The following is a 13,053-nucleotide window of genomic DNA, read 5'->3' on the forward strand; positions in this document are numbered from 1 at the left end:
TTCTGCCCGCCTCTCTTGCCCGCCCGCCCGGTTCCAGCTTCTCACTATCCAAGAATACCCTTCCAGCTGACGTGGGGCGTGTTATCAACTATTGCTCCTTTGTGCAAAGTGCTACAATCGCGCGGTTACCAGAGGGGTGGGGTTGCAAAGAGGCCGATTAGCCCAGGCGGAAAAATGTGTGTGCTGAAAAATGCCCCCTTGGCTTATACGCGAGTCACCATTTTTTCCCAATTCTTTGTGGCAAAATTAGGTGCCTCAGCTTATATTCGGGTCGACTTATACTCGAGTATATATGGTATATTAGTAGCCACACTACATTAAAAATATTCAAATATCCTAAAGGATATGCTATTCTTATTGTTTGGGTTGAAAATCTGTATTTGGATGTTCATGAGCTAGAGTTCTATAGACTGAATTTTCATTGCTCCCTTAAGCTCTTACGAAACATAGAATAAGATTCTGGAATATCTGCAAAACTTTAATGGCATTCCAGTCCAAATCTCCAGGTATTTTACCCAGCTTTCATGGTGCAGAACCATTTCCAAGATCTGCCAGCCTCAAGTTAAAAGGATACAATTCTGTCTTACAAATACAGTACATAACTGAGGATAAGAAACTTCTAGTCTAAGGATCGAATACATGCTTTATAATATCATATGCTTCCTGTGGATTTATTTGGCGCTTCTTTCCTCATTCCTGTTCTCTAAAGAGCTGTTGAATAGGAGTTATGATTGATAATTGGTTTAAATGTTTTCTGTCAGGAACACCCTCTACCTTGCTGTTGTTTTCTGAAGAACGTACCACTGGAAATAATTGCTTTGGCTGAAATATTTCCTAATAGATATCTATGCCTGTTATCCATCCTCAAAACAGTACTTAATTCTCAGTGAGAAAATCTGGCACTGATTTGTTTTAGACATAATTCATGTATAGTATTTATAACATAATTTAGAACCTGCAATAAAATACGATTTTTTTCTAGAACTTCTCTTATAATTGTTGTAATAATGGTGCTAATTCTTCGTCAAAGCTGTATTTGCACCTGTATTTTGTTATCGATTTTGTAATTTTTTTTAAAACAAGTATGAATGTGTTTATTTTCATGAACATATGCGGTCATGGAATTAAGACACAGATATGTTAATACAATAAGTTAGCTCATTTCTTAAATTTTATAGATGTAAGAGTTGAGATTCACTTCACTCTTAAAAATAATATTACATTGCTTTTGATTACAGATAAGACCTTATGTAGCGTGCTTGGTTCAGTATTTACCTCTACTTTGGAAACAAAGTGAAAAACACAATATGCTGAGATGTGCTATTCTTACTACCCTAATTCATCTTATCCAGGTAAATTCTTCTCTTTTTTTCTCCCATGAATTTTTAATTCACATAATATTGTATCCTACTAAAATTTAATACCATATTAAATATCACTATGCACATTTTATTACATTATAATAGGCCCAGGCAACATTTCTGTGGCCAAGGAACACAAGTAATGTGGGGATAGGGTCAGAAGGTCATTAAGTAGGTAAGGTTAGTTCATATACTGTATGGGTAGTGATTGGCATTTAAAGAGACGTTTGCATAGTTTTTAATTGTGATAATCTCCTAGGGACTGCACTATAGTTTATGAGTTTCCTACATTAAAATCCTAGGAAAACTTGCTGTGAATTTTAGCATACATGATAGAAGGCCAAAGAAAAGAATCTCTGGGATCACATGCAGATTGTGCACCCTTGTTCAAGAGGAAAAGTCCTCTTGACTATACAGATTACTTTAACAAGAAACAAAAAAAAAGCAATACAACATGTTTAGAATATCTTTACTGGCCAAATCATGGCTAAAACCTTTGTTTTGAAAAGAGAAATGGTGGAAAGATTCCCTTTTGTTTCTCGTGAAATGTTGTGTATAATTCAGAGAAGGGAATTTGTTTTAACTTCACCTCTTATATCCTCCCTAGTCTTACTTCCCTCTTTATATACATATTTTGGAGGATTCTGCAAACTATTTCACCTTTTTTCTTATTCTGTAGTGTTTTTTTCTTTTGCTTTCACTTCACATTCTTGCGCCTTGTATTTCAACTCTTCTGAATCTCAACAAGGTTCATCCTGCAAAATGAGAGCAATTTTGAATTCTTTCATAAATCCTCCATTGTTAAGCTTTCTACATTTATCTCAATGCATATTTGATATGTTGATAGAGAAGGCTGCCTTTTTTATTCTGAAGTAGAAGAGTTGATCTCCATTATGGAAAAATGTAGATCATTATACAGAGAATAAAACCTGACCTACTTTATATTTCTAGTTTTTGATCAGTGGAAGATAAGTTCTGCTATCTAAAGTTTAAAGGTAGTGATGCTGCATCTAACATCCCTTAATAATAGTTAATTCATTTGATAACATAATTTAATTGGGAGCATTTTAAAGGAACTTGTATTCCTATTAGCTGATTCTTCTCCAATAACTTGATCACGCATTTAATTATTTATCATTATTTATTTGGCATAAGTGGATACTTTACTCCTCTCTCAAACCATCTGCCTGTCCAAAATGTGAACATTATTGTCCTCAAAAGAGCGTCCTTTTTCTTTAAAATGAAGGTACTCTATATTCTGATTCTGGTCCTGTAGTGCTGCTTCTCCTGTGCAGGGCCCTCTTCTTGTATAAAGTTTCTCTGCTTGGTTTCTGTAGTGTAGAGTTCTGAACACTCCTCAACGTTGGTGTCCAATCTTTATAAATAAATATCCTAAAACAGGTATTTGGGAAACACCACATACCTGTGTTCTTCAAACCCACAAACGCAGGGATCCACAGCCCACTACTAGACTGTGGCCTATTCAGAATTGCGCCATGCAAAAGTGCTCCAAAGACTTTTCTTCTCTCTTGCGTGAGAGCTGCGTGCATGCTGTCCTGCTGCTTGCGTGGCTAGTTCCCCTCTCTCCCCCACCAAGCCGGGCCACCAAGCCGCCTGCTCCCGATGCTCCAAAAGTGGAGGAGTGAGAGCAGAGGCTGAGTGGGACAAGCGCGCCCTACTCATCTTCAAATCACTGAGGCTGCCTGCGCAGGACACCTGATCCGCTTTTGGAGCGTCAGGCAGCCTCAGTGAGTCTGAAGGATCACAAGACTGTGCCTCCAAAGGCTTCTCTTCTCTGCACCAAAAGCTTTTGGAAATGGATGAAAGGCTTTGGGGAAGCAATTTCGTGCTGCTTCAGGCCTTCCATCCCTTTGCAAAAGCTTTTGGTGCAGAGAAGCCTGAAGGAGCTCAAAACCATGCCCCAAAGGATTTCCTTCTCTCCTACATGAGTGGAGCTGCATGCACATATGTGCATGTGTTGAGCTGCCGTTCATGTGGCCGCTTTCCCTTTTCCCCCCCATCCAGGCCACCAAGCTGCAAAGATTGGGGACTGCTGTACTAACACACTGAGACAGAAGCTTGCCCACACTAAAGTTCAGACACCAAAACATAAGAAGAGCAATATAGTGTAGGTCAGGGATGTCAAACTGCCAGCCCACGGGCCGGACGCGTCACGAAACCGCGCCCACCCCATTGCTGGCAATGGGGAAAAAGTTCCGATATGTTGCGCAACGTCATGTGATGTCACGAGTTTGACATGTCTGACGTAGGTAGTCCATCACTTCACGTTGTTGCAAACAAAATAGGGACAATTACATGCATAATCTGACTAGAGGAGTTTTTTGTTTCTTTTGATTATTTTTTTTCTGCAGGGTCTAGGAGCAGAAAGCAAGAATCTTTACAGTTTTCTGCTCCCAGTTATTCAGCTAAGTACTGATGTTAGCCAGCCTCCTCATGTGTATCTCCTAGAAGATGGATTAGAATTATGGTAAGTTTTATTCTTTTTCAAAAAATTTACAGAATATAATACATGAATACCATAAATCAGGAGTGTCAAACTGTCGGCCCGCGGACCAGATGCGTCATGCCAAAACTGCGGCCACCCCATTGCCAGCAATGGGAAAAAAGTCACAATACATCGTGACACGTCATGTGATGTCACGAGTTTGACACCTGTGCCATAAATGATTACACAAAAGAAAAAGAAGAAAATGAGAAAAGATGTAGTAGATGCAATACAAAATATCAGTAATTAAAAAAAACTTACAATTGCCATAAAATATAAAACTCACTATTTCAATTTTTCATCAATTAATTAATTGAATATATAAAACTAAACTCATCATTTTGGGAAATAATTATAACTCACTGTGAAACTCTAAACATTAATATTTATATTGATACCACCACTGTCACTATAAACAAAACTTAAATTGAAATCTGTTTTTTCTATTAGGAATCTTTTCAAAACAAGTAAATAAAAATATCATAAACTATTAAGATATATGCTAATCGTTACAAGGACAAATTTGGCCCAATAATAGAAAAGTGATAGTTAATGGCCTATATCAGACGTTTGGGGAATACGCAGCAATGGCAAATTAACAGTATACACCCAGAATAAATGTTTGACTAAATCTAGCCAAAATGGTTCCCATAAATGTCATATAACAAAGAGAGCTTGGATGCCTAGAGCAGGGCTTTTCAACCAGTGGTACGGGTACTACCTGTGGTACATTGGCACCTGGCAGGTGGTACGCAACCATCCTAGAAAAGTAGCGGGGGAGGGGAATGAGCTGAACCGGTGGCAGCACCGCACAAGCCTGAGCGAGAGACGACTGGAGCTGCAGGGCTCTCGGTTCAGCGGAAGTGCCAGGATCAGCGCTTCTTTAGGACTGTCAGGGCTCAGTGGAAGCGCCAGGATCAATGCCAGGCTCCAACTGGAGCTCGGCGCTGATCCCGGCGCTTCTGCTGAGCCCAGAAGAAGCGCCGATCAGGTGGAATGTTGCAACATCTCCAGGGTCTTGTGATTTACATTCAGATGCTTGGCAACTGATTCATATTTATGACGGTCACAGTGTCCCAGGGTCATGGGAAGTGATCAAAATCTGCTGCAACCACCCAGCAGAGGGGGAATAAAAACCAAACACCCCACCCCACCCCCGCTGCCAATTCTCAGCAGAAATGCTCACAACAATGAAAATCTTGGACAGGAGGAAGAGCGCCGCTGGGCGGGCAGGCAGGTGTCTTGCTCAGCTGTGCCTTGGGCACTTTTTTCAATGCCATTGTAACTTCAAACAGTCACTAAGCGAACTGTTGTAAGTCGAGGACTACCTGTACTTTATCACTTTTTTCCTTTTTTGGGGGGGGTCATCAAGTTTTTGACACCTTGCTAGGCGACTGGTGGTACTTGGATATTGCCATATCCTAAAAGTGGTGCAGTGGGTGAAAAGGTTGAAAAGCCCAGGCCTAGAGCAGCAGTCCTCAAACTTTCTGGTTCTGTGGACTAGCAACAGCAGTGAGGTGGGGATGGTTCTGCACAAGCAGGCGAGCCCACAAAGCTTCATTTGCACAAATGGAGTTTCGCACGCTTGCTGGGGACCCCTGACCTCTAGTACAGTTTTAAGGAGAAAATATTTGATGTGCCATTAGTAGTCCTAAAGTTTATAAATAATTTGATACAATCACCATTTGGGTTCAGTGGGAGGGAATCAAGAACTTAATATTGTTTTTACTTACTGATTTTAGTATTTTTAAAACAATATATTGTTTTCCACATAAGAACATATACAGGTCTATCTTCCTTTTGTGTTATTACCAGGAAAAAAAATCAGATTGTTTTATATTGGGAATTGGCTGGTATGACACTCATTGTTCCAGTATAACCTGTTTGCCATTAAAAAGTCTGCCTAGCTCTTTTCTTCCTTGCTTTTTCATGAAAAGGAATAAACAGGAAGTTTAGCAGCTGAGAACAAGAGCAAAATGAAATGAGAAGGATATGGCCATAAGGGAAGTACAGCAGGAAATCAAAGGGGACAGAAACGATGTATCACTGCTCAGTGAGCTGCCCAGCTAGAGCATAAAGAAATGGGTAAAGACAAATCCAGAATGACGGATTAATTTAGAAACCACAGCTCAGACTACATTTGAGTAACCTTTGGGCAGAAGAGCTTGCAGCTAACCTGGTCCGGTCTTAAGTATTAAAGGAACCCTCAGCTATGTACAGTCAGATTAATAAAAGAAGAAGGCACAAGGAGGCAGCAGAAACTCTGTGCTACAAGCCCTCTTTGAAAGGGAAAACTGTGAAAAGTGTTTTTATACAACCCACATTAATAAGCATGTAACTTTAAGATTATTTGTATTTGGGGACAAAATTGAGCGATATGAATTGCTCTATCTTGAGGTTTTAGATCGTTTATATCTTTGCATATACTTGATTTAAAGGTATATTTGCTCCTGTATGATTTACATCTTTTGCATCAGTTTCTTATTGTATCTCTTGATTATATTTATGTTTATGCTTAGATTTTGAAGGTATAGACAGTGTAGAAAAATAAAGGCCAAAACTTAGTTTATTGACTTTGCCACTACAAGCTGATTACCTCAACTAGGATTTGACCTGCCCTATAATTAATGGAGCTTAATAGTGCTCCCTTTCAGTATACTGTAGTGTAGTATGTCTCCCCTGTGTAAAGAGGCAGTAATAAATTTTGTTGAAGAAAACCTTATTTAGCCTAGGAAAGCTATTCAGTTTTAAGCCAGTTCAAATACTCTGTTTCTGCTCATGGTGATTGGGAAGATGGTTGCCTTGTAGCTTGAGATGCATTTGAATAGTAAATGATTTTCTGGAGCAATTTCAGTTGAATGTTTAGCTGAGATTTGGTACTGGAATTGTTTTCATTGATTTGTGAATAAATTATATCACCAACTGGATGAAAAGCTGTATGATCAAAATCATAACATTGTTAAATGTTGCAAAATTTTGTCATTCTCTTCCAGAGGATACAAGGATGAAAATATTGATTTTGAAGGGTGAATATCTGCTACTGTTTCTAGTGGACATTTTTCTATAGAAATTCAAATTGAAAATGCATCCAAATAATTTATAGCATATACTTTAAGAAAAATAAATAATTTGTGAGAGGAACTATTTACCCTTTATCTCATAGAATAATACAGTTTTCATCTTTTATATAATAAATTCTATCACATGTGGAGTAGCGGCCATTAAATTATCGATTCTTCTGGAAAAAAATAATTGAATATGTCTTTAATATTTAAAGTTAGGGAGATAATTGAGAGATCTCTCAGACAAGTGATTTTTGAGACATAGTCTTGTAATGTCTCTTACTGATTTATGCAGTGGCAGGAAAACACTAAAGGAGGAAAATTAAGCTACTATTCAATATTATCTGTTTTTGTAAATTGATATACAGATCCAAAGTATCACAGTTTTCTTAAGATGTATATGGTAGCAATGAAGAAAGAAACTAATATTAGAATGAGAGACAGAATCTATAGAAATACCTTTGCTTTCTATAGTTTCTGCATCTCATTCTAATATTAGTTTCTCTCTTCATTACTACCATATATATCAGACATGTCAAACACAAGGGCCGGATGCAGCCCGCGAAGTGGTTTCATGTGGCCCGTGAAGCCATCCTGGAAACAGTGAGGGAACGTCCCCCGCTACCTTGGCCCTGGCCCAGGCCGGCCGGGAGCTAATGTACAATTTTGTGGTGGCCATCTATGCGGAAATGCTTTCAGTCTTAGCTCCACAAAGCCATCTAGAAACAACGAGGAACCAGCCCCTGCCATGTCGGCCCCGCCCCCTGGGTGCATGCTGGGGAAGTGTCACCCTTTGTGAGGAATGAAGAAATGGACCATGCCTTGGCTCTTGCCCCGGTCCCACCCCCTTCTGCCAGAGACCCTCAGATCTGTCCCACTCCTGCCCAGGCCCCCACAGGCATCCTTGACACGAACGATGTGCAGCTGGCCATGCCCACCCAGTAGGCCACAGTCACTCCATCCATGCCCACCCAATAGGCTGCACCCACCCTGGCCACACACACCCAGTCCACCCGAGGGCAACCGCAGTGCTGATACGGCCCTCAATGAAATTGAGTTTGACACCCCTGATATATATCTTGTTTTACAGAATTTGCATAACTAAGCAATGCAGTCTTAAAACATTATCACATCTCTTACAACAGTAATTTCTGCAGTCTGGGGCTGCTGTTATTAACTGAATCCCATGGCTGTTAGAGAAGGCAACTTCCTGCTGTCTTTTTGCAACCAATCAGTGGGGAAGCCAGCAGGAAGTTGTAAGTCCCACGCACACAGTCAGGTAAGTAGCTACTGCTGCTGAGTGAGGGGATGGGTGGAGAATGGAAGAGGGTCACGCAGGGTATGCAGTAGTGCATGAGTGGCTGGCAAGACATGAGTGCAGTGGCTGGGGGGGAGATATGTGGGTGGAGAAGAGCACTGCAACTTCAATCTTTCCTTCTAGCTTCCCTTTGACTGAGTGGGGGAACCAGCATGGAAGATTGCAAATTGTGACATTTGTCAAGCAGTTGTCAGTGGAAATGGGTTGCCAAGCACCCAGATTGCCATCACATAACCATAGTGGTTTTGAGATGGCCAGAAGTCCAGGGGCTAGTCTTAACCACATTCATTCAATGCCAGCGAATGGTCGCTGAATAAATGGTCACAATTCAAGGACTATCTATATAAGTTTTTTTAAGCTACAGTATAAAGTAATATGTTACCAAATTATCTATTATTACCGCATAAGTATGTGAACTTAAACACTGTTCAAAATACTGTGGCAAGAAATCTTCATTTTTAATAATATACTCTAGTTTCTAGGAAATATTATATTATTTAATGTTATTTTATTTGTTTCTCTAGGCTAGTAACGTTAGAGAATAGTCCTTGCCTAACTCCAGAGCTGTTGCGAATATTCCAGAACATGTCAGCTCTTCTTGGTAAGCCATCAGTATTTGAATTTAATGTATTTGGATTCAAAAATTGTATAATATTTTTCTTCTACACAAAATAGAGTTTTTAAAAAAAATATCATCTAAATGACTGAAGAAAGAATGATATAACATATTGCAGTATCTGAGAGGTAAACCAATCCTTCTGAAAAATGTAAAGAATTCAGTTTAACATGTATGTTGCATGTTCTATTGCATCTGTTATTGCAGAGTGTCTAATTGTACAATAAATATTCCACTCACTACAATATGTAGATTTATCAAGAGGAACGATAACAGTGGTATATTCACTGTTTTTATATTTACCAAGTAGAGTTGTTGATAAGTTACCTTAAATGTGATCACTTGTTCTATAAGCATTATTGAGCTGTGATCACTTCACTTATCTTAAAAATATTAAATAAAAAGTATTTTGGAGATTTTTTCCAGAATGTATATCTTTGACCTTTTTAAGATGTAATTTTTTTAGTCTTGTGAGTAATTTATCTTCTTTCATAGATAATATTTTAAAAACCACTCTACTTGTGTATGCAGTTATAGCCAGATTATTTGGGTTCCATGTTTCTAGTTAAGGAGAAATGTGATTTGCTTTTATCACAAGTTTGGCTTCTGATTACTACAATTCAATATTGTATCTTTACACAGTAGTCCTCGACTTACAACCATTCATTTAGTAATCACTCGAGTTACAGCAACACTGAAAAAATGACTTACGGCGAGTTTTCATACTTATGACCATTACAGCATCCCCATGGTCATGTGATTAAAATATGGACTTTTGGCAACTGGCATGTATCTATGACAGGTGCATCGTCCTGGGGTCATATGATCACCTTTTGCGAGTTTCTGACAAGCAAAGTCAAGGTGAAGCCAGATTCACTTAATGACTATGCTACTAACTTAACAACTGCAATTGCAGTGATTCACTTAACAACTATGGCAAGAAAGGTCATAAAATGGAGCAAAATTCACGTAACAGCTACCTTGCTTAACAACAGAAATGGTGGGCTCAGTTGTAGTCATAAATCAAGGACTACCTGTAGTCCTTTTATATCAAATCTCATATTGAAAGGAAAATTATTTTCTTGTGTAATTGTGTGTGATTAAGACATTTTAGGGTGCAAAATGTGATTGAACAGTGACAATTTTGAAACATTGATTTTCTGATTAATGACATTTTTTTTGACATGTTCCTTGTGAATCATACTGCAATCTTTGTCTGTGTAGAACTATATTAGGAAGTTTCTAATATAAGAGTGTCCCAAAAATGAAAAAGAAGTTTTATTTTAAATTAAAAACAAAACACTGAATCTCAACAAATCCAATTCCAATCTGAACCCAGCAGTCGATTTTACATAGGGTTTTTTTTTATGGCAGTCATTGAGCGAACACCATGGGTATAAAATGAATGCTGCAGTCATTAAGTGAACCAATATTTTGCTATGGACATGGTTTTATCTAAAACCAGAAGTAACTGATTTTTGAAATGGGCAGTATATAAATGTTCGAATGAATTATACATGCAAATATACAGATTCCATTGTACTCCTAATGACACTGTAATAGCCTTCTCAATAATCAGTAATTAAAATCATGGTTTTCAGGAGTAATTTACAGATAGTATAAATGGATATTTAGATGATTTTAGAATAATTTATAAGAATAAAATGAATATACAGGTAGTGCTTGACTTAAAATAGTTCATTTAGTGACCGTTCAAAGTTACACTGAACTGAAAAGGACTGAAGAAAAGGACTTATGACTGCTTTTCACACTTATGGCTATTGCAGCAACCCCATGTTCACATAATCAAAATTCAGTGCTTGACAACTGACTCATATTTATGATGGTTGCAATCTCCTGGGGTCATGTGATCACCTTTTGTGACCTGACAAGCAAAGTCAATGGGGAAGCCAGATTCATTTAACAACCATGTTACTAACTTAACAACTGCAGTGTGATTCACTTAATAACTATGGCAAGAAAGTTCATAAAATTGGGCAAACTCACTTAACAAATGTCTCACTTAGCAGCAGAAATTTTGGGCTCAATTGTGGTTGTAAGTCAAAAACTACCTATATTACAGAATATTACCTAGAATTGGGTTTACTTAAGTGGTATTAAACTGTAGCAAAAAAGCTAAAATCATCTGATGCTCATTTTCTAGAATTAAGTTCAGAAAACATCCGAACTTGCTTTAAGATCATCAATGCTTATCTTTTTTTATCTTCATCTGAATTTCTTCAGGTATGTATCAAATCAAATTCAATATTATATATTTCATGAAGCTTGAATTATTCTTATTCTATGAATAATTAGTTCATGTAGCATAGTAATAATTAATTGGCTCTACTTTTTTCTTTATGTGCTTTATGGTAACAAGATGAGAAATAACTTTGGCCAATATTTTATTGTAGAAATATGATAAAGAATAAATGTCATTCATAAATGTATGTATGTATGTATGTATGTATGTATGTATGTATGTATGTATGTATGTATATATGTATCCATTATGATAGCCAACTGCTATCTTCCTCAAATACTACCTTTTGATGGTTAATTAGAGTAGCAAGTTTTTTTACAGCTCTACTTTGCATGGCTAAATGGCTTATTTAGCAAATTTGTAGCCAGTCCTATATGTTGGACAGTATATTGGAAAAAGCAAATCAAATGTGATCAAAATTGTTTTATTGCATCTGCTTCCCTCAACAGTTCTTTATTCAAAGTACAAGTAGTCCTCAGCTTATGACTGGTTTCTTAGTAACCGTTAAAATTATGACAAACCTCACAGCTACTTACATGCCTTACAAGGATTATCTGTAGATGCATTTTGAATACAGTTCTTGAGATATACATGTGATTTAAAAAACAAAGTCAATAGAAAAGGAGAGCACTGTACAGTTTAGTCAATTATATAATTAAATTTCTGGGCACTAATTATAGTCAATATCCTTTTTTGTGTTATTACTATGGTTAACTTGAAAGTGGATTTTTTATTATTAAGGTCTCTGTACCTTCAGTTGCAGCATTCTTAGTATTTGGATTTTGTTTCTTTTATTAAGTACACTGTGTCTAAGAATCAGTTAAATGTTTTGGCATCATTGGCTTTTCAAAGTATAGCAGTTCATAATGACTATTGGTTTTATGGGTGAACACCTTCCAGGTTCATAAACTAGCTTCATTTAGCAAAATTACAAGTGAAATATAAGGCTTTTAACCTACTTAATTTTTGTATGCAAATTACTGTACATGCTAATGACAATCACATGTACTCACCTCCAATGTAAACACTGAATTAAAGTCATTTTAACAATTATAATAGAATTTCTTACTATCTTATTTTTGCTTATGTATGCCTCATTGCCTGTCCTGTTAGCATTATTAGAATGACTATGAATTTTATGTCCCTGCTTCTTCACTGGGCTTTTGCCTTTTTGGAAAAGTTGTTTCTGGAAATTGTTGTGTTCTAGCAATAACCATTTGGCACAGAGGGATGCAGTTGAAGAGATAATGATTGAATTGTCCGTCAATGAGTTCATATGCAGCAATGCATAAGCCTAATTTTATTGTATCCACCTGTTACAGGCAAAGAAATGTTGGAGGAGGAACAATTTAAAAATAATTCTTTTAAAGCTAATGAAAGTAAAGGTTATATTATAAGATTATATTGGACATTAAAGCTAGAAGATAAAACAGCTTCAGCTACTATAGAATGATATTAAAATTATAATTATTGATTTAATAAATGCACATCTTTGCAAATTATGTCATGGCTTTCAATAAATTTTTATAAGCAAATTGACAATAGAATTATACATTAATTTTTATTCTAGATCTATTCATCTGATCTCTGCAGATCATTTTGTGAGATCTTAAAAAATGTAACTACTGAAGGTCAAGTTCAAGTTCTGAAGGTAAAGAATTGATCTTTAATTTGTTGTTAATTTAATTTATTAATGTGTAGATTTTTAAATTAAATGCAGTTATAAACTTGCTTGCATTTCCTTATCTGTTATCAAACAAGCATTGCAGATTTTGTAAAATGGTACTGACCCTCCTTATTCAATTAACTCTACTTCTTAGTCAAATTATTATTATTATTACTAGATTATATTTATTTATTTGTATCCCACCTTTATTATTTTCATAAATAACTCAAGATGGCAAACATACATAATCTTCCTCCTCCT

The 13,053-nt window shown here is 36.9% G+C and overlaps 1 protein-coding gene across 1 annotated transcript in view; it reads left to right on the forward strand.

Annotated features, from left to right (window-relative positions):
- The window catches only part of IPO11 (importin 11), a 72,903-nt gene that overhangs the window by 37,887 nt on the left and 21,963 nt on the right, over nt 1-13,053 (forward strand). The window contains exons 20-24 of the mRNA XM_015818750.1: nt 1,239-1,352; nt 3,734-3,849; nt 8,772-8,848; nt 11,028-11,107; nt 12,697-12,777. Of these exons, the coding sequence (XP_015674236.1) occupies nt 1,239-1,352; nt 3,734-3,849; nt 8,772-8,848; nt 11,028-11,107; nt 12,697-12,777 (468 nt within the window). The remainder of the gene's footprint in view (nt 1-1,238; nt 1,353-3,733; nt 3,850-8,771; nt 8,849-11,027; nt 11,108-12,696; nt 12,778-13,053) is intronic.

The sequence above is a fragment of the Protobothrops mucrosquamatus genome, unplaced genomic scaffold (genome assembly GCF_001527695.2).
Source record: "Protobothrops mucrosquamatus isolate PMUCROS unplaced genomic scaffold, P.Mucros_1.0 scaffold784, whole genome shotgun sequence".
Taxonomy (NCBI): domain Eukaryota; kingdom Metazoa; phylum Chordata; class Lepidosauria; order Squamata; family Viperidae; genus Protobothrops; species Protobothrops mucrosquamatus.